The sequence below is a fragment of the Oncorhynchus masou genome, unplaced genomic scaffold, assembly GCF_036934945.1.
Source record: "Oncorhynchus masou masou isolate Uvic2021 unplaced genomic scaffold, UVic_Omas_1.1 unplaced_scaffold_181, whole genome shotgun sequence".
Lineage (NCBI taxonomy): Eukaryota > Metazoa > Chordata > Actinopteri > Salmoniformes > Salmonidae > Oncorhynchus > Oncorhynchus masou.
The window spans coordinates 690,704-717,507 of NW_027016550.1; the positions used below are offsets into that span (position 1 = coordinate 690,704).

Below are 26,804 nucleotides of genomic sequence, written 5' to 3' on the forward strand. Positions count from 1 at the left end.
AGGGGTAGAGAGAGAGGGGTAGAGAGAGAGGTAGAGAGAGAGGTAGAGAGAGGGGTAGAGAGAGTGAGAGAGAGGGGTAGAGAGAGGGGTAGAGAGGGGTAGAGAGAGTGAGAGAGAGGGGTAGAGAGAGTGGGGTAGAGAGAGTGAGAGAGAGGGGTAGAGAGAGAGGTAGAGAGAGTGAGAGAGAGAGGGGTAGAGAGAGTGAGAGGGGTAGAGAGAGTGGGGTAGAGAGAGTGAGAGAGGGGTAGAGAGAGTGGGGTAGAGAGAGTGAGAGAGAGGGGTAGAGAGAGTGAGAGAGGGGTAGAGAGTGAGAGAGTGAGGGGTAGAGAGAGTCAGAGAGAGAGAGAGAGTCAGACACAGAGATCAGTGGAATTAGAGTCTGCTAGCTAAAGAGATTAATTAAACACCTGTCAATTAAACACCTGTCTCTGGATTATATCTTCAAACTAAGGACAACAGGGAGATGGCATGGCATCCGCAACAGGGAGATGGCATGGCATCCGCAACAGGGAGATGGCATGGCATCCGCAACAGGGAGATGGCATGGCATCCGCAACAGGGAGATGGCATGGCATCCGCAACAGGGAGATGGCATCCGCAACAGGGAGATGGCATGGCATCCGCAACAGGGAGATGCCTTGCTAGCTATATGTCTTAAGCGAAAGTGTACTGTTAGCTAGCTAGCTATATGTCTTGAGCTAAAGTGTACTGTTAGCTAGCTAGCTATATGTCTTGAGCTAAAGTGTACTGTTAGCTAGCTAGCTATATGTCTTAAGCTAAAGTGTACTGTTAGCTTGCTAGCTATATGTCTTAAGCGAAAGTGTACTGTTAGCTTGCTAGCTATATGCCTTAAGCTAAAGTGTACTGTTAGCTAGCTAAAGTTAGCTGTCTGGCTCCCTAGCTGATGTCATTATTCGTATCCCAGAGCAGTTTTCTTTGCTAATTAGAGGCTAATGTTAGCTAGCTAACATTGAACCTGGTTGCTTAGCTTCCAGCACTGACATTGTTGGCACTTTGTTCATTATCGTTTAACTAGCTAACGTTAGGAGACATTTGTGATCTTAAAACACTGTTTACCTAGCTAGTTAGCTGTCTTAAGCTAAAGTGTACTGTTAGCTAGCTAGCTAAAAGCTGAAGAGGGTGTGAACGATGCTGAATGGGCAGGGCTAAAAGCTGAAGAGGGTGTGAACGATGCTGAATGGGCGGGGCTAAAAGCTGAAGAGGGTGTGAACGATGATGGAAGGGCGGGGCTAAAAGCTGAAGAGTGTGTGAACGATGCTGAATGGGCGGGGCTAAAAGCTGAACAGGGTGTGAACGACGCTGAATGGGCGGAGCTAAAAGCTGAAGAGGGTGTGAACGACGCTGAATGGGCGGAGCTAAAAGCTGAAGAGGGTGTGAACGATGCTGGATGGGCGGGGCTAAAAGCTGAAGAGGGTGTGAACGATGCTGGATGGGCGGGGCTAAAAGCTGAAGAGGGTGTGAACGATGCTGAATGGGCGGAGCTAAAAGCTGAAGAGGGTGTGAACGATGCTGAATGGGCGGAGCTAAAAGCTGAAGAGGGTGTGAACGACGCTGAATGGGCGGAGCTAAAAGCTGAAGAGGGTGTGAACGATGCTGAATGGGCGGAGCTAAAAGCTGAAGAGGGTGTGAGAGAGAGAGAGACTTTGATCCAGTGTAAAACAAACACTAATAATAATAATAATTTTGCTGCATAAGACCAAATCCAGGTGGTTCGCCACATATGGAGACTGTTCAGTGACAAAAATAGTTAAATATATATATATATAGATTTTATTTTTTATTCCTGATCTTTCTTCTCTCGCTCAGATATAGGACAAACTTCCTTTACATTTATTTTGGGACTAGCCGTTGTTCCGTGTCGTGAAATCTTATTTAAAATGCCTTCGTACGGGCTAATAGCAGTAATGCTAAATTCAATGTTTCATCACAGCATTTAAAAACGGTTTTGATACCTTAAAAATTCTGAAATCAAATAGCTAAACGAACCACGGAATGACCTTCTTAAAACCATTCCACATGTTATCTTTAGTAGGGGGTCGGTTAACTGATAGACTGTAGGGGGTCGGTTAACTGATAGACTGTAGGGGGTCGGTTAACTGATAGACTGTAGAGGGTCGGTTAACTGATCGACTGTAGGGGGTCGGTTAACTGATAGACTGTAGAGGGTCGGTTAAATGATAGACTGTAGAGGGTCGGTTAACTGATAGACTGTAGAGGGTCGGTTAACTGATAGACTGTAGGGGGTCGGTTAACTGATAGACTGTAGAGGGTCGGTTAACTGATAGACTGTAGAGGGTCGGTTAACTGATCGACTGTAGGGGGTCGGTTAACTGATAGACTGTAGAGGGTCGGTTAACTGATAGACTGTAGAGGGTCGGTTAACTGATAGACTGTAGAGGGTCGGTTAACTGATAGACTGTAGAGGGTACCTTGACGGTGCTGTCCACAGCTCCAGAGAACAGGCGCCCCCTGCTGACGGCCAGGGCTGTTACACTCCCCTGGTGTCTGAGGAGGGTCTGGGTACAGATCATGTTGTCCATGCTCCACACCTGTTGACAAACACAGGCTGGGTTACTTTAAAAAACACACACAGTTGATTATTACAAGTAACTGCCAGAATAAAGGAAACACCAACATAGTGTCAATAAGGAGTTGGGTCACCAGGTAACTGCCAGAATAAAGGAAACACCAACATAGTGCCTTAAGGCGTTGGGTCACCAACCACCAGAATAAAGGAAACACCAGCATAGTGCCTTAAGGCGTTGGGTCACCAACCACCAGGTAACTGTCAGAATAAAGGAAACACTAACATAGTGTCTTAAGGCGTTGGGCCACCAGGTAACTGCCAGAATAAAGGAAACACCAACATAGTGTCTTAAGGCGTTGGGCCACCAGGTAACTGCCAGAATAAAGGAAACACCAACATAGTGTCTTAAGGCGTTGGGCCACCAGGTAACTGCCAGAATAAAGGAAACACCAACATAGTGTCTTCAGGCGTTGGGCCACCAACCACCAGGTAACTGTCAGAATAAAGGAAACACCAACATAGTGTCTTAATAAGGCTTTGGGTCACCAGGTAACTGTCAGAATAAAGGAAACACCAACATAGTGTCTTAAGGCGTTGGGCCACCAGGTAACTGTCAGAATAAAGGAAACACCAACATAGTGTCTTAATAAGGCGTTGGGTCACCAACCACCAGGTAACTGTCAGAATAAAGGAAACACCAACATAGTGTCTTCAGGCGTTGGGCCACCAGGTAACTGCCAGAATAAAGGAAACACCAACATAGTGTCTTAAGGCGTTGGGCCACCAACCACCAGGTAACTGCCAGAATAAAGGAAACACCAACATAGTGTCTTAAGGCGTTGGGCCACCAGGTAACTGTCAGAATAAAGGAAACACCAACATAGTGTCTTAATAAGGCGTTGGGTCACCAACCACCAGGTAACTGTCAGAATAAAGGAAACACCAACATAGTGTCTTCAGGCGTTGGGCCACCAGGTAACTGCCAGAATAAAGGAAACACCAACATAGTGTCTTAAGGCGTTGGGCCACCAACCACCAGGTAACTGCCAGAATAAAGGAAACACCAACATAGTGTCTTAAGGCGTTGGGCCACCAGGTAACTGCCAGAATAAAGGAAACACCAACATAGTGTCTTAATAAGGCGTTGGGTCACCAACCACCAGGTAACTGTCAGAATAAAGGAAACACCAACATAGTGTCTTAAGGCGTTGGGCCACCAGGTAACTGTCAGAATAAAGGAAACACCAACATAGTGTCTTAATAGTGTTGGGTCCCCATGTAACTGCCAGAATAAAGGAAACACCAACATAGTGTTTTAATAGTGTGTTGGGTCACCACCAACCAGAACAGCTTCAATACACCTTGACATAGATTCTACAAGTGTCTGGAAGTCTATTGGAGGGATGTGACACTTCCATCACTTGGTGTTTTGTTGATGGAGGTGGAAAACACAGGCACCGCTCCTGAATTGGGTTGAGACCTGATGACACAGAGCCCTATGCTTCTTTCAGACCCCTCCTTCAACATCACGGACATCTTCTTCTAGCCAAGGTAGCTAAAATAATGGTCAACTGGGCATTTTAATACGTGACCCTAAGCATGATGGGATGTTAAATCACTTTAACTCAGGAACACCTGTCTGTGGAAAGCACCTGTTTCAATAGGGTCAGTTTGTTATATCTGGAGTACTTCTCCTGTCCAATTCACCTGTTTCAATAGGGTCAGTTTGTTATATCTGGAGTACTTCTCCTGTCCAATTCACCTGTTTCAATAGGGTCAGTTTGTTATATCTGGAGTACTTCTCCTGTCCAATTCACCTGTTTCAATAGGGTCAGTTTGTTATATCTGGAGTACTTCTCCTGTCCAATTCACCTGTTTCAATAGGGTCAGTTTGTTATATCTGGAGTACTTCTCCTGTCCAATTCGGTGTCCTGTGTGAATCGAAGTGTGCGTTCTCTAATTCTCTCCTTCTTTCTCTCGGAGGACCTGAGCCCTAGGACCATGCCCCAGGACTACCTGACATGATGACTCCTTGCTGTCCCCAGTCCACCTGACCGTGCTGCTGCTCCAGTTTCAACTGTTCTGCCTTATTATTATTGGGCCATGCTGGTCATTTATGAACATTTGAACATCTTGGCCATGTTCTGTTATAATCTCCACACAGCACAGCCAGAAGAGGACTGGCCACCCCACATAGCCTGGTTCCTCTCTAGGTTTCTTCCTAGGTTTTGGCCTTTCTAGGGAGTTTTTCCTAACCACCATGCTTCTACACCTGCATTGCTTGCTGTTTGGGGTTTTAGGCTGGGTTTCTGTACAGCACTTTGAGATATCAGCTGATGTACGAAGGGCTATATAAATAAATTTGATTTGATTTACTTTGTGTCTCTCATTTAGTCAGGGTGTTGACAAAATTACTTCTTAATACACTCACACCTACAAACACAGACAGGTCACACAGACCGGTCCGATAGATGGTGGACAGACAGCTCAGATAGATGGTGGTCAGACAGGTCAGACAGATGGTCAGACAGGTCAGATAGATGGTGGTCAGACAGGTCAGATAGATGGTGGTCAGACAGGTCAGATAGATGGTGGTCAGACAGCTCAGATAGATGGTGGTCAGACAGCTCAGATAGATGGTGGTCAGACAGGTCAGATAGATGGTGGTCAGACAGGTCAGATAGATGGTGGACAGACAGGTCCGATAGATGGTGGACAGACAGGTCCGATAGATGGTGGACAGACAGGTCAGATAGATGGTGGACAGACAGGTCCGATAGATGGTGGACAGACAGGTCCGATAGATGGTGGACAGACAGGTCCGATAGATGGTGCACAGACAGGTCCGATAGATGGTTGTCAGACAGGTCCGATAGATGGTGGTCAGACAGGTCAGACAGATGGTCAGACAGGTCAGATAGATGGTGGTCAGACAGGTCAGATAGATGGTGGTCAGACAGGTCAGATAGATGGTGGTCAGACAGGTCAGATAGATGGTGGTCAGACAGCTCAGATAGATGGTGGTCAGACAGCTCAGATAGATGGTGGTCAGACAGGTCAGATAGATGGTGGTCAGACAGGTCAGATAGATGGTGGACAGACAGGTCCGATAGATGGTGGACAGACAGGTCCGATAGATGGTGGACAGACAGGTCCGATAGATGGTGGACAGACAGGTCAGATAGATGGTGGACAGACAGGTCCGATAGATGGTGGACAGACAGGTCCGATAGATGGTGCACAGACAGGTCCGATAGATGGTTGTCAGACAGGTCCGATAGATGGTGGACAGACAGATGGTCAGACAAGTGGTCAGACAGGTGGTCAGACAGGTGGTCAGACAGACGGTCAGAGACAGACGGTCAGAGACAGACGGTCAGAGACAGACGGTCAGAGAGACAGACGGTCAGAGAGACAGACGGTCAGAGACAGACGGTCAGAGACAGACGGTCAGAGACAGACGGTCAGAGAGACAGACGGTCAGAGACAGACGGTCAGAGACAGACGGTCAGAGACAGACGGTCAGAGACAGACGGTCAGAGAGACAGACTGTCAGAGAGACAGACTGTCAGAGAGACAGACGGTCAGAGAGACAGACGGTCAGAGAGACAGACGGTCAGAGAGACAGACGGTCAGAGACAGACGGTCAGAGACAGACGGTCAGAGACAGACGGTCAGAGACAGACGGTGAGAGACAGACGGTGAGAGACAGACGGTGAGAGACAGACGGTCAGAGACAGACGGTCAGAGAGACAGACGGTCAGAGAGACAGACGGTCAGAGAGACAGACGGTCAGAGAGACAGACGGTCAGAGACAGACGGTCAGAGACAGACGGTCAGAGACAGACGGTGAGAGACAGACGGTGAGAGACAGACGGTCAGAGACAGACGGTCAGAGACAGACGGTCAGAGAGACAGACGGTCAGAGAGACAGACGGTCAGAGAGACAGACGGTCAGAGAGACAGACGGTCAGAGACAGACGGTCAGAGACAGACGGTCAGAGACAGACGGTGAGAGACAGACGGTCAGAGAGACAGACGGTGAGAGACAGACGGTGAGAGACAGACGGTCAGAGACAGACGGTGAGAGACAGACGGTCAGAGAGACAGACGGTCAGAGAGACAGACGGTCAGAGACAGACGGTCAGAGAGACAGACGGTCAGAGAGACAGACGGTCAGAGACAGACGGTCAGAGACAGACGGTCAGAGACAGACGGTCAGAGACAGACGGTCAGAGAGACAGACGGTCAGAGAGACAGACGGTCAGAAAGAGAGACGGTCAGAGAGAGACGGTCAGAGAGACAGACGGTCAGAGACAGACGGTCAGAGAGAGACGGTCAGAGACAGACGGTCAGAGACAGACGGTCAGAGAGACAGACGGTCAGAGACAGACGGTCAGAGAGACAGACGGTCAGAGAGACAGACGGTCAGAGACAGACGGTCAGAGAGACAGACGGTCAGAGAGACAGGCGGTCAGAGACAGACGGTCAGAGACAGACGGTCAGAGAGACAGGCGGTCAGAGAGACAGGCGGTCAGAGACAGACGGTCAGAGAGACAGACGGTCAGAGACAGACGGTCAGGGAGACAGACGGTCAGAGAGACAGGCGGTCAGAGAGACAGGCGGTCAGAGAGACAGACGGTCAGAGAGACAGACGGTCAGAGAGACAGACGGTCAGAGAGACAGACGGTCAGAGAGACAGACGGTCAGAGACAGACGGTCAGAGAGACGGTCAGAGAGACAGACGGTCAGAGAGACAGACGGTCAGAGACAGACGGTCAGAGACAGACGGTCAGAGACAGACGGTCAGAGAGACAGACGGTCAGAGAGACAGACGGTCAGAGAGACAGACGGTCAGAGAGACAGACGGTCAGAGACAGACGGTCAGAGACAGACGGTCAGAGACAGACGGTCAGAGAGACAGACGGTCAGAGACAGACGGTCAGAGAGACAGACGGTCAGAGACAGACGGTCAGAGACAGACGGTCAGAGAGACAGACGGTCAGAGAGACAGACGGTCAGAGACAGACGGTCAGAGAGACAGGCGGTCAGAGACAGACGGTCAGAGACAGGCGGTCAGAGACAGGCGGTCAGAGAGACGGTCAGAGAGACAGACGGTCAGAGAGACAGACGGTCAGAGAGACAGACGGTCAGAGAGACAGACGGTCAGAGACAGACGGTCAGAGAGACAGACGGTCAGAGACAGACGGTAAGACAGACAGGCGGTCAGAGAGACAGACGGTCAGAGAGACAGGCGGTCAGAGAGACATACGGTCAGAGACAGACGGTCAGAGACAGACGGTCAGAGAGACAGACGGTCAGAGACAGACGGTCAGAGAGACAGACGGTCAGAGACAGACGGTCAGAGACAGACGGTCAGAGAGACAGACGGTCAGAGACAGACGGTCAGAGAGACAGACGGTCAGAGAGACAGACGGTCAGAGAGACAGACGGTCAGAGACAGACGGTCAGAGAGACAGACGGTCAGAGACAGACGGTCAGAGAGACAGACGGTCAGAGAGACAGACGGTCAGAGAGACAGACGGTCAGGGAGACAGACGGTCAGAGAGACAGGCGGTCAGAGAGACAGGCGGTCAGAGACAGACGGTCAGAGAGACAGACGGTCAGAGAGACAGACGGTCAGAGAGACAGACGGTCAGAGAGACAGACGGTCAGAGACAGACGGTCAGAGAGACAGACGGTCAGAGAGACAGACGGTCAGAGACAGACGGTCAGAGAGACAGACGGTCAGAGAGACAGACGGTCAGAGACAGACGGTCAGAGAGACAGACGGTCAGAGACAGACGGTCAGAGACAGACGGTCAGAGAGACAGACGGTCAGAGACAGACGGTCAGAGAGACAGACGGTCAGAGAGAGAGACGGTCAGAGAGACAGACGGTCAGAGAGACAGACGGTCAGAGAGACAGACGGTCAGAGAGACAGACGGTCAGAGAGACAGACGGTCAGAGAGACAGGCGGTCAGAGAGACAGACGGTCAGAGAGACAGACGGTCAGAGAGACAGACGGTCAGAGACAAACGGTCAGAGAGACAAACGGTCAGAGAGACAGACGGTCAGAGAGACAGACGGTCAGAGAGACAGACGGTCAGAGAGACAGACGGTCAGAGAGACAGACGGTCAGAGACAGACGGTCAGAGACAGACGGCCAGAGAGAGACGGTCAGAGACAGACGGTCAGAGAGACAGACGGTCAGAGAGACAGACGGTCAGAGACAGACGGTCAGAGACAGACGGTCAGAGAGACAGACGGTCAGAGAGACAGACGGTCAGAGAGACAGACGGTCAGAGAGACAGACGGTCAGAGAGACAGACGGTCAGAGAGACAGACGGTCAGAGAGACAGACGGTCAGAGAGACAGACGGTCAGAGACAGACGGTCAGAGAGACAGACGGTCAGAGACAGACGGTCAGAGACAGACGGTCAGAGAGACAGACGGTCAGAGAGACAGACGGTCAGAGAGACAGACGGTCAGAGACAAACGGTCAGAGAGACAGACGGTCAGAGAGACAGACGGTCAGAGAGACAGACGGTCAGAGAGACAGACGGTCAGAGAGACAGACGGTCAGAGACAGACGGTCAGAGACAGACGGTCAGAGAGACAGACGGTCAGAGACAGACGGTCAGAGACAAACGGTCAGAGAGACAGACGGTCAGAGAGACAGACGGTCAGAGAGACAGACGGTCAGAGAGACAGACGGTCAGAGACAGACGGTCAGAGACAGACGGCCAGAGAGAGACTTACCCTGAGTGAGCGGTCATAGGAGGCGCTGAACACCTTGGTCTGGTCTGGTGTAGAGATGACTGCTAGAGCGTACACTGTCCCCACATGACCTGTTAGGGTCCGGACCTGCTCCTTGGACTCTATATCCCAGACCTAGAGAACACATCAGGGATCCACATTAAACACACCCTAGAGGACGGTCTAAACCCCCGTCCCCTTGAGGACGGTCTAAACCCCCGTCCCCTTGAGGACGGTCTAAACCCCCGTCCCCTTGAGGACGGTCTAAACCCCCGTCCCCTTGAGGACGGTCTAAACCCCCGTCCCCTTGAGGACGGTCTAAACCCCGCCCCCTTGAGGACGGTCTAAACCCCGCCCCCTTGAGGACGGTCTAAACCCCGTCCCCTTGAGGACGGTCTAAATACATATATATGTATCTGTGTGTGTGTGTGTGTGTGTGTGTGTCTTACGTGTATCAGGTTCTCGTAGGTGCCACAGACGATGTGATGGTTGGTGACAGCGATGGAATAGACACTGCCTCCACTGGTCTGGAGGACATGAACACAGTCCAGAGAACGGATGTCCCAGATCTGAGGAGAGGAGGAGAGCGGAGGGTAGGAGAGAGGAGCGGAGGGTAGGAGAGAGGAGGGTAGGAGAGCGGAGGGTAGGAGAGAGGAGGGTAGGAGAGAGGAGGGTAGGAGAGCGGAGGGTAGGAGAGAGGAGGGTAGGAGAGAGGAGGGTAGGAGAGAGGAGCGCAGGGTAGGAGAGAGGAGGGCAGGAGAGAGGAGGGCAGGAGAGCGGAGGGTAGGAGAGAGGAGGGAGGGAGAGCGGAGGGTAGGGGAGAGAGGAGGGTAGGAGAGCGGAGGGTAGGAGAGCGGAGGGAGGGTAGGAGAGCGGAGGGTAGGAGAGAGGAGCGGAGGGTAGGAGAGAGGAAGGTAGGAGAGAGGAGGGTAGGAGAGCGGAGGGTAGGAGCGCGGAGGGTAGGAGCGCGGAGGGTAGGAGAGCGGAGGGTAGGAGAGAGGAGGGAGGAGAGCGGAGGGTAGGAGAGAGGAGGGTAGGAGAGCGGAGGGTAGGAGAGCGGAGGGTAGGAGAGCGGAGGGTAGGAGAGCGGAGGGTAGGAGAGCGGAGGGTAGGAGAGCGGAGGGTAGGAGAGAGGAGGGTAGGAGAGAGGAGGGTAGGAGAGAGGAGCGGAGGGTAGGAGAGCGGAGGGTAGGAGAGCGGAGGGTAGGAGAGCGGAGGGTAGGAGAGAGGAGCGGAGGGTAGGAGAGCGGAGGGTAGGAGAGCGGAGGGTAGGAGAGAGGAGGGTAGGAGAGCGGAGGGTAGGAGAGCGGAGGGTAGGAGAGCGGAGGGTAGGAGAGAGGAGGGTAGGAGAGCGGAGGGTAGGAGAGCGGAGGGTAGGAGAGCGGAGGGTAGGAGAGCGGAGGAGAGAGGAGCGGAGGGTAGGAGAGCGGAGGGTAGGAGAGCGGAGGGTAGGAGAGCGGAGGGTAGGAGAGCGGAGGGTAGGAGAGCGGAGGGTAGGAGAGCGGAGGGTAGGAGAGAGGAGGGCAGGAGAGTGGAGGGTAGGAGAGCAGAGGGTAGGAGAGAGGAGGGTAGGAGAGAGGAGGGTAGGAGAGCGGAGGGTAGGAGAGAGGAGGGTAGGAGAGAGGAGAGTAGGAGAGAGGAGCGGAGGGTAGGAGAGCGGAGGGTAGGAGAGAGGAGGGTAGGAGAGAGGAGGGTAGGAGAGAGGAGCGGAGGGTAGGAGAGCGGAGGGTAGGAGAGCGGAGGGTAGGAGAGCGGAGGGTAGGAGAGAGGAGGGTAGGAGAGAGGAGAGAGGAGCAGAGGGTAGGAGAGCGGAGGGTAGGAGAGCGGAGGAGAGAGGAGCGGAGGGTAGGAGAGCAGAGGGTAGGAGAGCGGAGGGTAGGGGAGCGGAGGGTAGGAGAGAGGAGGGTAGGAGAGAGGAGGGTAGGAGAGAGGAGGGTAGGAGAGAGGAGGGTAGGAGAGAGGAGGGTAGGAGAGAGGAGGGTAGGAGAGCGGAGGGTAGGAGAGAGGAGGGTAGGAGAGCGGAGGGTAGGAGAGCGGAGGGTAGGGAGAGCGGAGGGTAGGAGAGAGGAGGGTAGGAGAGAGGAGGGTAGGAGAGAGGAGGGTAGGAGAGAGGAGGGTAGGAGAGCGGAGGGTAGGAGAGCGGAGGGTAGGAGAGCGGAGGAGAGAGGAGCGGAGGGTAGGAGAGCGGAGGGTAGGAGAGCGGAGGGTAGGAGAGCGGAGGGTAGGAGAGCGGAGGGTAGGAGAGCGGAGGGTAGGAGAGAGGAGGGTAGGAGAGAGGAGGGTAGGAGAGAGGAGCGGAGGGTAGGAGAGAGGAGGGTAGGAGGCGGAGGGAGGAGAGCGGAGGGTAGGAGAGCGGAGGGTAGGAGAGAGGAGGGTAGGAGAGCGGAGGGTAGGAGAGAGGAGGGCAGGAGAGTGGAGGGTAGGAGAGCAGAGGGTAGGAGAGAGGAGGGTAGGAGAGAGGAGGGTAGGAGAGCGGAGGGTAGGAGAGAGGAGGGTAGGAGAGAGGAGAGTAGGAGAGAGGAGCGGAGGGTAGGAGAGCGGAGGGTAGGAGAGAGGAGGGTAGGAGAGAGGAGGGTAGGAGAGAGGAGGGTAGGAGAGAGGAGGGTAGGAGAGCGGAGGGTAGGAGAGAGGAGGGTAGGAGAGAGGAGGGTAGGAGAAAGGAGGGTAGGAGAGAGGAGGGTAGGAGAGAGGAGGGTAGGAGAGAGGAGGGTAGGAGTGAGGAGGGTAGGAAGGAGGAGGGGGACAGTTTTATTAAGTCTAGAATTATTATTCATTGTACTGAAGCCAGAGAACACAAATAATAATAATCTCTTCATTATCAGCTGTAGAAAGAGAGAAACCACAGCAGTCTCTCCCAGTCCCCCTCAGTCTCTCCCTCAGTCTCTCCCAGTCCCCATCAGTCTCTCCCAGTCCCCATCAGTCTCTCCCAGTCCCCCTCAGTCTCTCCCAGTCCCCTCAGTCTCTCTCCCAGTCAGTCCCCCTCAGTCTCTCCCTCAGTCTCTCCCAGTCCCCCTCAGTCTCTCCCAGTCCCCCTCAGTCTCTCCCAGTCCCCCTCAGTCTCTCCCAGTCCCCCTCAGTCTCTCCCAGTCCCCCTCAGTCTCTCCCAGTCCCCTCAGTCTCTCTCCCAGTCCCCCTCAGTCTCTCCCAGTCCCCATCAGTCTCTCCCAGTCCCCCTCAGTCTCTCCCAGTCCCCTCAGTCTCTCTCCCAGTCCCCCTCAGTCTCTCCCTCAGTCTCTCCCAGTCCCCCTCAGTCTCTCCCAGTCCCCCTCAGTCTCTCCCAGTCCCCCTCAGTCTCTCCCAGTCCCCCTCAGTCTCTCCCAGTCCCCCTCAGTCTCTCCCAGTCCCCTCAGTCTCTCTCCCAGTCCCCCTCAGTCTCTCCCTCAGTCTCTCCCAGTCCCCATCAGTCTCTCCCAGTCCCCATCAGTCTCTCCCAGTCCCCCTCAGTCTCTCCCAGTCCCTCTCCCAGTCCCCCTCAGTCTCTCTCCCAGTCCCCCTCAGTCTCTCCCTCAGTCTCTCCCAGTCCCCCTCAGTCTCTCCCAGTCCCCCAGTCCCCAGTCTCTCCCAGTCCCCCTCAGTCTCTCCCAGTCCCCCTCAGTCTCTCCCAGTCCCCCTCAGTCTCTCCCAGTCCCCCTCAGTCTCTCCCAGTCCCCCTCAGTCTCTCCCAGTCCCCCTCAGTCTCTCCCAGTCCCCCTCAGTCTCTCCCTCAGTCTCTCCCAGTCCCCCTCAGTCTCTCCCAGTCCCCCTCAGTCTCTCCCAGTCCCCCTCAGTCTCTCCCAGTCCCCTCAGTCTCTCTCCCAGTCCCCCTCAGTCTCTCCCTCAGTCTCTCCCAGTCCCCTCAGTCTCTCTCCCAGTCCCCCTCAGTCTCTCCCTCAGTCTCTCCCAGTCCCCATCAGTCTCTCCCAGTCCCCCTCAGTCTCTCCCAGTCCCCTCAGTCTCTCCCTCAGTCTCTCCCAGTCCCCCTCAGTCTCTCCCAGTCCCCCTCAGTCTCTCCCAGTCCCCCTCAGTCTCTCCCAGTCCCCCTCAGTCTCTCCCAGTCCCCCTCAGTCTCTCCCAGTCCCCCTCAGTCTCTCCCAGTCCCCCTCAGTCTCTCTCCCAGTCCCCCTCAGTCTCTCCCAGTCCCCATCAGTCTCTCCCAGTCCCCATCAGTCTCTCCCAGTCCCCATCAGTCTCTCCCAGTCCCCTCAGTCTCTCCCAGTCCCCTCAGTCTCTCCCTCAGTCTCTCCCGGTCCCCTCAGTCTCTCCCAGTCCCCTCAGTCTCTCCCAGTCCCCCTCAGTCTCTCCCAGTCCCCCTCAGTCTCTCCCAGTCCCCCTCAGTCTCTCCCTCAGTCTCTCCCAGTCCCCTCAGTCTCTCCCAGTCCCCCTCAGTCTCTCCCAGTCCCCCTCAGTCTCTCTCCCAGTCCCCCTCAGTCTCTCCCTCAGTCTCTCCCAGTCTCTCCCTCAGTCTCTCCCAGTCCCCCTCAGTCTCTCCCAGTCCCCCTCAGTCTCTCCCAGTCCCCCTCAGTCTCTCCCAGTCCCCCTCAGTCTCTCCCAGTCCCCCTCAGTCTCTCCCAGTCCCCCTCAGTCTCTCCCAGTCCCCCTCAGTCTCTCCCAGTCCCCCTCAGTCTCTCCCAGTCCCCCTCAGTCTCTCCCAGTCCCCCTCAGTCTCTCCCTCAGTCTCTCCCAGTCCCCTCAGTCTCTCCCAGTCCCCTCAGTCTCTCCCAGTCCCCCTCAGTCTCTCCCAGTCCCCCTCAGTCTCTCCCTCAGTCTCTCCCAGTCCCCTCAGTCTCTCCCAGTCCCCCTCAGTCTCTCCCAGTCCCCCTCAGTCTCTCCCTCAGTCTCTCCCAGTCCCCTCAGTCTCTCCCAGTCCCCTCAGTCTCTCCCAGTCTCTCCCTCAGTCCCCTCAGTCTCTCCCAGTCCCCCTCAGTCTCTCCCAGTCCCCCTCAGTCTCTCCCAGTCCCCTCAGTCTCTCCCAGTCCCCTCAGTCTCTCCCAGTCCCCCCTAGTCTCTCCCAGTCCCCTCCAGTCTCTCCCTCAGTCTCTCCCACCCTCCCTCTACCCAGAACAGTGAGGCAGCAGAGGAGAACAGTCACAGCGAGTTCCTGTGTTTCTATATTTAGTAACGTAGCCAAGTACAACCACACATCCCCATGCTGTAACTATGATGACACACAGACACATTCCCTGTCCTCCTACCTTGATGGTCTGGTATGATCCACTGTAGAGGTGGTTCTGAGCGGACACCAGAGCACGAACCCAGTGGTTCAGTCCTGTTAACTCCTTCTTCAGCTTCAACTCTGTCCCCACTATGTCCCACACCTGGAGGGAGACAAGAGGGGAGGAGGAGGGGAGGAAAAGGAGAGAGGACCGAGAGAGAGGACAGAGAGAGAGAGAGAAGAGGAAAAGGAGAGAGGACAGAGAGAGAGAGAGAGAGAGAGAGAGAGAGAGAGAGAGAGAGAGAGAAGAGGAAAAGGAGAGAGGACAGAGAGAGAGAGAGAGAAGAGGGAGAAGGAGAGAGGACAGAGAGAGAGAGAAGAGGAAAAGGAGAGAGAGAGAGAGAGAGAGAGAGAGAGAGAGAGAGAGAAGAGGGAGAAGGAGAGAGGACAGAGAGAGAGAGAAGAGGAAAAGGAGAGAGGACAGAGAGAGAGAGAGAAGAGGGAGAAGGAGAGAGGACAGAGAGAGAGAGAGAAGAGGAAAAGGAGAGAGGACAGAGAGAGAGAGAAGAGGAAAAAGAGAGAGGACAGAGAGAGAAGAAGATTAGAGAGAGAGAGCAGGGGAGGAGAAGAGGACAGAGGGGAGGGAAGGAAGAGAGTGAAAAGGGAGAGAGATTAGATAACAGACACAGATCGAACCACACATTTAGAACAGGCCAGTATTATCACCCGGGGAGTTAGAAAGTTATCAGGCGTTAACAGTGCAGATGATGTCATCGCTGAAACACTTCAGGGAAAGACAGAGTTGTGGAAGAGGGAAAATCCCTTTCAATAGTGAGATCATTCCTCTCTCTCTCTCTCTCTCTCTCTCTCTCTCTCTCTCTCTCTCTCTCTCTCTCTCTCTCTCTCTCTCTCTCTCTCTCTCTCTCTCTCTCTCTCTCTCTCTCTAGTAGAAAAGCCACATCAGAAGACCTGAGGTAATGTACAGGAAGAGGAGGTCTGGGGTTAAAGGTCAGACTGGTACTGTACAGGAAGAGGAGGAGGCCTGGGGTTAAAGGTTAAACAGGTCAGACTGGTACTGTACAGGAAGAGGAGGTCTGGGGTTAAAGGTTAAACAGGTCAGACTGGTACTGTACAGGAAGAGGAGGAGGTCTGGGGTTAAAGGTTAAACAGGTCAGACTGGTACAGGAAGAGGAGGAGGCCTGGGGTTAAAGGTTATAGGGAAGTGGTTGGTTGGTCAACAGCGACAGGAAGTGGTTGGTTGGTCAACAGCGACAGGAAGTGGTTGGTTGGTCACCCCCGGGGCATTAAAAAAGATAAGTTTAAAAACATTTTGCTCTGAACTGAACTGTTTCTCCTGCTCATTATTAATATGTGCCTTCACCTCAGATAACGAGCCGCTGTATGGATCCCCAACTATTTCATTCTTTACACACCACATTGGATAATAACAGCTGAATGATGTCACTGGATTTAAACCAATCACCACTCGGTCTCTCCTGACACCAGGAAAGAGAGGAACCGTCTCTCTGTCTCTCCCGACACCAGGAAAGAGAGGAACCGTCTCTCTGTCTCTCCCGACACCAGGAAAGAGAGGAACCGTCTCTCTGTCTCTCCCGACACCAGGAAAGAGAGGAACCGTCTCTCTGTCTCTCCCGACACCAGGAAAGAGAGGAACCGTCTCTCTGTCTCTCCCGACACCAGGAAAGAGAGGAACCGTCTCTCTGTCTCTCCCGACACCAGGAAAGAGAGGAACCGTCTCTCTGTCTCTCCCGACACCAGGAAAGAGAGGAACCGTCTCTCTGTCTCTCCCGACACCAGGAAAGAGAGGAACCGTCTCTCTGTCTCTCCCGACGCCAGGAAAGAGAGGAACCGTCTCTCTGTCTCTCCCGACGCCAGGAAAGAGAGGAACCGTCTCTCTGTCTCTCCCGACGCCGGGAAAGAGAGGAACCGTCTCTCTGTCTCTCCCGACGCCGGGAAAGAGAGGAACCGTCTCTCTGTCTCTCCCGACGCCGGGAAAGAGAGGAACCGTCTCTCTGTCTCTCCCGACACCGGGAAAGAGAGGAACCGTCTCTCTGTCTCTCCCGACACCAGGAAAGAGAGGAACCGTCTCTCTGTCTCTCCCGACACCAGGAAAGAGAGGAACCGTCTCTCTGTCTCTCCCGACGCCAGGAAAGAGAGGAACCGTCTCTCTGTCTCTCCCGACGCCAGGAAAGAGAGGAACCGTCTCTCTGTCTCTCCCGACGCCGGGAAAGAGAGGAACCGTCTCTCTGTCTCTCCCGACGCCGGGAAAGAGAGGAACCGTCTCTCTGTCTCTCCCGACACCGGGAAAGAGAGGAACCGTCTCTCTGTCTCTCCCGACACCGGGAAAGAGAGGAACCGTCTCTCTGTCTCTCCCGACACCGGGAAAGAGAGGAACCGTCTCTCTGTCTCTCCCGACACCAGGAAAGAGAGGAACCGTCTCTCTGTCTCTCCCGACACCAGGAAAGAGAGGAACCGTCTCTCTGTCTCTCCCGACACCAGGAAAGAGAGGAACCGTCTCTCTGTCTCTCCCGACACCAGGAAAGAGAGGAACCGTCTCTCTGTCTCTCCCGACACCAGGAAAGAGAGGAACCGTCTCTCTGTCTCTCCCGACACCAGGAAAGAGAGGAACCGTCTCTCTGTCTCTCCCGACACCAGGAAAGAGAGGAACCGTCTCTCTGTCTCTCCCGACACCAGGAAAGAGAGGAACCGTCTCTCTGTCTCTCCCGACACCAGGAAAGAGAGGAACCGTCTCTCTGTCTCTCCCGACACCAGGAAAGAGAGGAACCGTCTCTCTGTCTCTCCTGACACCAGGAAAGAGGGGAACCGTCTCTCTGTCTCTCCCGACACCAGGAAAGAGAGGAACCGTCTCTCTGTCTCTCCCGACACCAGGAAAGAGAGGAACCGTCTCTCTGTCTCTCCCGACACCAGGAAAGAGAGGAACCGTCTCTCTGTCTCTCCCAACACCAGGAAAGAGAGGAACCGTCTCTCTGTCTCTCCCGACACCAGGAAAGAGAGGAACCGTCTCTCTGTCTCTCCCGACACCAGGAAAGAGAGGAACCGTCTCTCTGTCTCTCCAGACACCAGGAAAGTGAAGGAAGCAGCTTCTCGGCCTCTATTTAAAACGGTCTTCGGCTCTACCTTGATGGCCTTGAGGGATCCGCTGAACAGCATACTGTGGGAGGACACCAGCGTACACACCGGGTTGTCATGGGCACGGATTGTGTTCACCTTCTGCAGGGTCTGGACGTCCCACACCTACACAGAGAGAGAGAGAGAGAGAGACACAGAGAGAGAGACAGACACAGACAGAGAGACAGAGAGAGAGAGAGAGACAGACACAGAGAGAGAGACAGACAGAGAGAGGGAGAGAGAGAGAGACACAGAGAGAGAGAGAGAGAGACACAGAGAGAGAGACAGACACAGACAGAGAGACAGAGAGAGAGAGAGAGACAGACACAGAGAGAGAGACAGACAGAGAGAGGGAGAGAGAGAGAGACACAGAGAGAGAGAGACAGACACAGAGAGAGAGAGAGAGACAGAGAGAGAGAGACAGACACAGACAGAGAGAGGGAGAGAGAGAGAAACAGAGAGACAGAGAGACAGAAAGAGAGAGAGAGAGACACAGAGAGACAGAGAGAGCCACAGAGAAAGAGACAGACACAGAGAGAGAGACAGAGAGAGAGAGACAGACAGACAGACAGAGAGAGACAGACACAGAGAGAGAGAGAGACAGAGAGAGAGAGACAGACACAGACAGAGAGAGACAGAGAGAGAGAGAGAGAGACAGAGAGAGACGGGGGAGAACGAACAAAAGGCATGTTGGACACACAGCAGACACAGGGCTGATGATCTAGGTAAAGTACATCATGGTTCTACAGTCAGTGTAGGTGTTGCTGCTGTGTCGTCATGGGTTGCTACCGTGCCGTGTCGTCACGGGTTGCTACCGTGCTGTGTCGTCATGGGTTGCTACCGTGCCGTGTCGTCATGGGTTGCTACCGTGCCGTCATGGGTTGCTACCGTGCCGTGTCGTCATGGGTTGCTACCGTGCCGTGTCGTCATGGGTTGCTCCGTTGCCATGTTGTCTTAGGTCTCTTTCATGTAGTGTAGTGTTGTCTCTCTGGGATGTGAGTGGTGTCCTACATTTGTGTGTTATATTTTTAAATAACTGTTTTTATATTCCCTGTCCCCGCAGGAGGCCGTCATTGGAAATGAGAATTTGTTCTTAACTTGACTTTAGTTCAAATAAAAAGGTTAAATAAATAGAAAATGTAAAAGGTGAGTTATAATTATATACACACTGGACAGTTTATTAGGTACACCGTCCCATTCACTACAATGGATCGCTCCTCCAGACAGTGAGTCACGTGGTCGTAGCTTGTTATATAAAGCAGGCAGACAGGCATCGAGACATTCAGTTACTGGTCCATCGGACAGTTTATTAGGTACACCGTTCCATTCACTACAATGGATCGCTCCTCCAGACAGTGAGTCACGTGGTCGTAGCTTGTTATATAAAGCAGGCAGACAGGCATCGAGGCATTCAGTTACAGGTCCATCGGACAGTTTATTAGGTACACCGTCCCATTCACTACAATGGATCGCTCTTCCAGACAGTGAGTCACGTGGTCGTAGCTTGTTATATAAAGCAGGCAGACAGGCATCGAGACATTCAGTTACTGGTCCATCGGACAGTTTATTAGGTACACCGTCCCATTCACTACAATGGATCGCTCTTCCAGACAGTGAGTCACGTGGTCGTAGCTTGTTATATAAAGCAGGCAGACAGGCATCGAGGCATTCAGTTACTGGTCCATCGGACAGTTTATTAGGTACACCGTCCCATTCACTACAATGGATCGCTCTTCCAGACAGTGAGTCACGTGGTCGTAGCTTGTTATATAAAGCAGGCAGACAGGCATCGAGACATTCAGTTACTGGTCCATCGGACAGTTTATTAGGTACACCGTCCCATTCACTACAATGGATCGCTCTTCCTGGGACTTTCACAGGTCTGAGTTTACAGAGAACGACAGACACCCAGTCCTGTGGGGGGAGACTGCTCCTTGAGGAGAGAACGACAGACACCCAGTCCTGTGGGGGGAGACTGCTCCTTGAGGAGAGAACGACAGACACCCAGTCCTGTGGGTGGAGACTGCTCCTTGAGGAGAGAACGACAGACACCCAGTCCTGTGGGGGGAGACTGCTCCTTGAGGAGAGAACGACAGACACCCAGTCCTGTGGGGGAGACTGCTCCTTGAGGAGAGAACGACAGACACCCAGTCCTGTGGGTGGAGACTGCTCCTTGAGGAGAGAACGACAGACACCCAGTCCTGTGGGTGGAGACTGCTCCTTGAGGAGAGAACGACAGACACCCAGTCCTGTGGGGGGAGACTGCTCCTTGAGGAGAGAACGACAAACACCCAGTCCTGTGGGGGGAGACTGCTCGTCGAGGAGAGAACGACAGACACCCAGTCCTGTGGGGGGAGACTGCTCCTTGAGGAGGGAACGACAGACACCCAGTCCTGTGGGTGGAGACTGCTCGTTGAGGAGAGAACGACAGACACCCAGTCCTGTGGGGGGAGACTGCTCCTTGAGGAGAGAACGACAGACACCCAGTCCTGTAGGGGGAGACTGCTCCTTGAGGAGAGAACGACAGACACCCAGTCCTGTGGGTGGAGACTGCTCCTTGAGGAGAGAACGACAGACACCCAGTCCTGTGGGGGAGACTGCTCCTTGAAGAGAGAACGACAGACACCCGGTCCTGTGGGGGAGACTGCTCCTTGAGGAGGGAACGACAGACACCCAGTCCTGTGGGGGAGACTGCTCCTTGAGGAGAGAACGACAGACACCCAGTCCTGTGGGTGGAGACTGCTCCTTGAGGAGAGAACGACAGACACCCAGTCCTGTGGGGGAGACTGCTCGTTGAGGAGAGAACGACAGACACCCAGTCCTGTGGGTGGAGACTGCTCCTTGAGGAGAGAACGACAAACACCCAGTCCTGTGGGGGAGACTGCTCGTCGAGGAGAGAACGACAGACACCCAGTCCTGTGGGTGGAGACTGCTCGTCGAGGAGAGAACGACAGACACCCAGTCCTGTGGGTGGAGACTGCTCCTTGAGGAGAGAACGACAGACACCCAGTCCTGTGGGTGGAGACTGCTCGTTGAGGAGGGGAACGACAGACACCCAGTCCTGTAGGGGGAGACTGCTCGTCGAGGAGAGAACGACAGACACCCAGTCCTGTGGGTGGAGACTGCTCCTTGAGGAGAGAACGACAGACACCCAGTCCTGTGGGTGGAGACTGCTCCTTGAGGAGAGAACGACAGACACCCAGTCCTGTGGGTGGAGACTGCTCCTTGAGGAGAGAACGACAGACACCCAGTCCTGTGGGTGGAGACTGCTCCTTGAGGAGAGAACGACAGACACCCAGTCCTGTGGGGGAGACTGCTCCTTGAGGAGAGAACGACAGACACCCAGTCCTATGGGGGAGACTGCTCGTTGAGGAGAGAACGACAGACACCCAGTCCTGTGGGTGGAGACTGCTCCTTGAGGAGAGAACGACAGACACCCAGTCCTGTGGGGGAGACTGCTCCTTGAGGAGAGAACGACAGACACCCAGTCCTGTGGGTGGAGACTGCTCCTTGAGGAGAGAACGACAGACACCCAGTCCTGTGGGGGAGACTGCTCCTTGAGGAGAGAACGACAGACACCCAGTCCTGTGGGTGGAGACTGCTCCTTGAGGAGAGAACGACAGACACCCAGTCCTGTGGGGGAGACTGCTCCTTGAGGAGAGAACGACAGACACCCAGTCCTGTGGGGGAGACTGCTCCTTGAGGAGGGAACGACAGACACCCAGTCCTGTGGGTGGAGACTGCTCCTTGAGGAGGGAACGACAGACACCCAGTCCTGTGGGTGGAGACTGCTCCTTGAGGAGAGAACGACAGACACCCAGTCCTGTGGGCTGAGACTGCTCCTTGAGGAGGGAACGACAGACACCCAATCCTGTGGGCTGAGACTGCTCCTTGAGGAGGGAACGACAGACACCCAGTCCTGTGGGCGGAGACTGCTCGTTGAGGAGAGAACGACAGACACCCAGTCCTGTGGGTGGAGACTGCTCCTTGAGGAGGGAACGACAGACACCCAGTCCTGTAGGTGGAGAATGCTCGTTGAGGAGAGAACGACAGACACCCAGTCCTGTGGGTGGAGACTGCTCGTTGAGGAGAGAACGACAGACACCCAGTCCTGTGGGTGGAGACTGCTCCTTGAGGAGAGAACGACAGACACCCAGTCCTGTGGGTGGAGACTGCTCGTTGAGGAGAGAACGACAGACACCCAGTCCTGTGAGGGGAGACTGCTCCTTGAGGAGAGAACGACAGACACCCAGTCCTGTGGGGGGAGACTGCTCCTTGAGGAGAGAACGACAGACACCCAGTCCTGTGGGGGGAGACTGCTCCTTGAGGAGAGAACGACAGACACCCAGTCCTGTGGGGGGAGACTGCTCCTTGAGGAGAGAACGACAGACACCCAGTCCTGTGGGTGGAGACTGCTCCTTGAGGAGAGAACGACAGACACCCAGTCCTGTGGGGGGAGACTGCTCCTTGAGGAGAGAACGACAGACACCCAGTCCTGTGGGGGGAGACTGCTCCTTGAGGAGAGAACGACAGACACCCAGTCCTGTGGGTGGAGACTGCTCCTTGAGGAGAGAACGACAGACACCCAGTCCTGTGGGTGGAGACTGCTCCTTGAGGAGAGAACGACAGACACCCAGTCCTGTGGGGGGAGACTGCTCCTTGAGGAGAGAACGACAAACACCCAGTCCTGTGGGGGAGACTGCTCGTCGAGGAGAGAACGACAGACACCCAGTCCTGTGGGGGGAGACTGCTCCTTGAGGAGGGAACGACAGACACCCAGTCCTGTGGGTGGAGACTGCTCGTTGAGGAGAGAACGACAGACACCCAGTCCTGTGGGGGGAGACTGCTCCTTGAGGAGAGAACGACAGACACCCAGTCCTGTAGGGGGAGACTGCTCCTTGAGGAGAGAACGACAGACACCCAGTCCTGTGGGTGGAGACTGCTCCTTGAGGAGAGAACGACAGACACCCAGTCCTGTGGGGGGAGACTGCTCCTTGAAGAGAGAACGACAGACACCCGGTCCTGTGGGGGGAGACTGCTCCTTGAGGAGGGAACGACAGACACCCAGTCCTGTGGGGGGAGACTGCTCCTTGAGGAGAGAACGACAGACACCCAGTCCTGTGGGTGGAGACTGCTCCTTGAGGAGAGAACGACAGACACCCAGTCCTGTGGGGGGAGACTGCTCGTTGAGGAGAGAACGACAGACACCCAGTCCTGTGGGTGGAGACTGCTCCTTGAGGAGAGAACGACAAACACCCAGTCCTGTGGGGGGAGACTGCTCGTCGAGGAGAGAACGACAGACACCCAGTCCTGTGGGTGGAGACTGCTCGTCGAGGAGAGAACGACAGACACCCAGTCCTGTGGGTGGAGACTGCTCCTTGAGGAGAGAACGACAGACACCCAGTCCTGTGGGTGGAGACTGCTCGTCGAGGAGGGAACGACAGACACCCAGTCCTGTAGGGGGAGACTGCTCGTCGAGGAGAGAACGACAGACACCCAGTCCTGTGGGTGGAGACTGCTCCTTGAGGAGAGAACGACAGACACCCAGTCCTGTGGGTGGAGACTGCTCCTTGAGGAGAGAACGACAGACACCCAGTCCTGTGGGTGGAGACTGCTCCTTGAGGAGAGAACGACAGACACCCAGTCCTGTGGGTGGAGACTGCTCCTTGAGGAGAGAACGACAGACACCCAGTCCTGTGGGGGGAGACTGCTCCTTGAGGAGAGAACGACAGACACCCAGTCCTATGGGGGGAGACTGCTCGTTGAGGAGAGAACGACAGACACCCAGTCCTGTGGGTGGAGACTGCTCCTTGAGGAGAGAACGACAGACACCCAGTCCTGTGGGGGGGAGACTGCTCCTTGAGGAGAGAACGACAGACACCCAGTCCTGTGGGTGGAGACTGCTCCTTGAGGAGAGAACGACAGACACCCAGTCCTGTGGGGGGAGACTGCTCCTTGAGGAGAGAACGACAGACACCCAGTCCTGTGGGTGGAGACTGCTCCTTGAGGAGAGAACGACAGACACCCAGTCCTGTGGGGGGAGACTGCTCCTTGAGGAGAGAACGACAGACACCCAGTCCTGTGGGGGGAGACTGCTCCTTGAGGAGGGAACGACAGACACCCAGTCCTGTGGGTGGAGACTGCTCCTTGAGGAGGGAACGACAGACACCCAGTCCTGTGGGTGGAGACTGCTCCTTGAGGAGAGAACGACAGACACCCAGTCCTGTGGGCTGAGACTGCTCCTTGAGGAGGGAACGACAGACACCCAATCCTGTGGGCTGAGACTGCTCCTTGAGGAGGGAACGACAGACACCCAGTCCTGTGGGCGGAGACTGCTCGTTGAGGAGAGAACGACAGACACCCAGTCCTGTGGGTGGAGACTGCTCCTTGAGGAGGGAACGACAGACACCCAGTCCTGTAGGTGGAGACTGCTCGTTGAGGAGAGAACGACAAACACCCAGTCCTGTGGGTGGAGACTGCTCGTTGAGGAGAGAACGACAAACACCCAGTCCTGTAGGTGGAGAATGCTCGTTGAGGAGAGAACGACAGACACCCAGTCCTGTGGGTGGAGACTGCTCGTTGAGGAGAGAACGACAGACACCCAGTCCTGTGGGTGGAGACTGCTCCTTGAGGAGAGAACGACAGACACCCAGTCCTGTGGGTGGAGACTGCTCGTTGAGGAGAGAACGACAGACACCCAGTCCTGTGAGGGGAGACTGCTCCTTGAGGAGAGAACGACAGACACCCAGTCCTGTAGGTGGAGACTGCTCCTTGAGGAGAGAACGACAGACACCCAGTCCTGTGGGTGGAGACTGCTCCTTGAGGAGAGAACGACAGACACCCAGTCCTGTGGGGGAGACTGCTCCTTGAGGAGAGAACGACAGACACCCAGTCCTGTGGGGGAGACGGCTCCTTGAGGAGAGAACGACGGGGAGACTGCTCCTTGAGGAGAGAACGACAGACACCCAGTCCTGTGGGGGAGACTGCACCTTGAGGAGAGAACGACAGACACCCAGTCCTGTGGGGGAGACAGCTCCTTGAGGAGAGAACGACAGACACCCAGTCCTGTGGGGGAGACTGCTCCTTGAGGAGAGAACGACAGACACCCGGTCCTGTGGGTGGAGACTGCTCCTTGAGGAGAGAACGACAGACACCCGGTCCTGTGGGTGGAGACTGCTCGTCGAGGAGAGAACGACAGACACCCAGTCCTGTGGGTGGAGACTGCTCGTTGAGGAGAGAACGACAGACACCCAGTCCTGTGGGTGGAGACTGCTCCTTGAGGAGAGAACGACAGACACCCAGTCCTGTGGGGGGAGACTGCTCCTTGAGGAGAGAACGACAGACACCCAGTCCTGTGGGGAGAGACTGCTCCTTGAGGAGAGAACGACAGACACCCAGTCCTGTGGGTGGAGACTGCTCGTTGAGGAGAGAACGACAAACACCCAGTCCTGTAGGTGGAGAATGCTCGTTGAGGAGAGAACGACAGACACCCAGTCCTGTGGGTGGAGACTGCTCGTTGAGGAGAGAACGACAGACACCCAGTCCTGTGGGTGGAGACTGCTCCTTGAGGAGAGAACGACAGACACCCAGTCCTGTGGGTGGAGACTGCTCGTTGAGGAGAGAACGACAGACACCCAGTCCTGTGAGGGGAGACTGCTCCTTGAGGAGAGAACGACAGACACCCAGTCCTGTAGGTGGAGACTGCTCCTTGAGGAGAGAACGACAGACACCCAGTCCTGTGGGTGGAGACTGCTCCTTGAGGAGAGAACGACAGACACCCAGTCCTGTGGGGGGAGACTGCTCCTTGAGGAGAGAACGACAGACACCCAGTCCTGTGGGGGGAGACGGCTCCTTGAGGAGAGAACGACGGGGAGACTGCTCCTTGAGGAGAGAACGACAGACACCCAGTCCTGTGGGGGGAGACTGCACCTTGAGGAGAGAACGACAGACACCCAGTCCTGTGGGGGGAGACAGCTCCTTGAGGAGAGAACGACAGACACCCAGTCCTGTGGGGGGAGACTGCTCCTTGAGGAGAGAACGACAGACACCCGGTCCTGTGGGTGGAGACTGCTCCTTGAGGAGAGAACGACAGACACCCGGTCCTGTGGGTGGAGACTGCTCGTCGAGGAGAGAACGACAGACACCCAGTCCTGTGGGTGGAGACTGCTCGTTGAGGAGAGAACGACAGACACCCAGTCCTGTGGGTGGAGACTGCTCCTTGAGGAGAGAACGACAGACACCCAGTCCTGTGGGGGGAGACTGCTCCTTGAGGAGAGAACGACAGACACCCAGTCCTGTGGGGAGAGACTGCTCCTTGAGGAGAGAACGACAGACACCCAGTCCTGTGGGTGGAGACTGCTTGTTGAGGAGAGAACGACAGACACCCAGTCCTGTAGGTGGAGACTGCTCGTTGAGGAGAGAACGACAGACACCCAGTCCTGTGGGTGGAGACTGCTCGTTGAGGAGAGAACGACAGACACCCAGTCCTGTGGGTGGAGACTGCTACTTGAGGAGAGAACGACAGACACCCAGTCCTGTGGGTGGAGACTGCTCGTTGAGGAGAGAACGACAGACACCCAGTCCTGTGAGGGGAGACTGCTCCTTGAGGAGAGAACGAAAGACACCCAGTCCTGTAGGTGGAGACTGCTCCTTGAGGAGAGAACGACAGACACCCAGTCCTGTGGGTGGAGACTGCTCCTTGAGGAGAGAACGACAGACACCCAGTCCTGTGGGGGGAGACTGCTCCTTGAGGAGAGAACGACAGACACCCAGTCCTGTGGGGGGAGACGGCTCCTTGAGGAGAGAACGACGGGGAGACTGCTCCTTGAGGAGAGAACAACAGACACCCAGTCCTGTGGGGGGAGACTGCACCTTGAGGAGAGAACGACAGACACCCAGTCCTGTGGGGGGAGACTGCTCCTTGAGGAGAGAACGACAGACACCCAGTCCTGTGGGTGGAGACTGCTCCTTGAGGAGAGAACGACAGACACCCGGTCCTGTGGGTGGAGACTGCTCCTTGAGGAGAGAACGACAGACACCCGGTCCTGTGGGTGGAGACTGCTCGTCGAGGAGAGAACGACAGACACCCAGTCCTGTGGGTGGAGACTGCTCATTGAGGAGAGAACGACAGACACCCAGTCCTGTGGGTGGAGACTGCTCCTTGAGGAGAGAACGACAGACACCCAGTCCTGTAGGTGGAGACTGCTCGTTGAGGAG

At 55.2% G+C, this 26,804-nt stretch overlaps 1 protein-coding gene across 1 annotated transcript in view; it reads right to left on the reverse strand.

Annotated features, from left to right (window-relative positions):
- The window catches only part of traf7 (TNF receptor-associated factor 7), a 110,714-nt gene that overhangs the window by 1,790 nt on the left and 82,120 nt on the right, over nt 1-26,804 (reverse strand). Inside the window, exons 16-20 of the mRNA XM_064964687.1 lie at nt 17,598-17,714; nt 14,479-14,601; nt 9,757-9,876; nt 9,311-9,442; nt 2,451-2,570 (exon numbers count right to left, since the gene is read on the reverse strand). Of these exons, the coding sequence (XP_064820759.1) occupies nt 2,451-2,570; nt 9,311-9,442; nt 9,757-9,876; nt 14,479-14,601; nt 17,598-17,714 (612 nt within the window). The remainder of the gene's footprint in view (nt 1-2,450; nt 2,571-9,310; nt 9,443-9,756; nt 9,877-14,478; nt 14,602-17,597; nt 17,715-26,804) is intronic.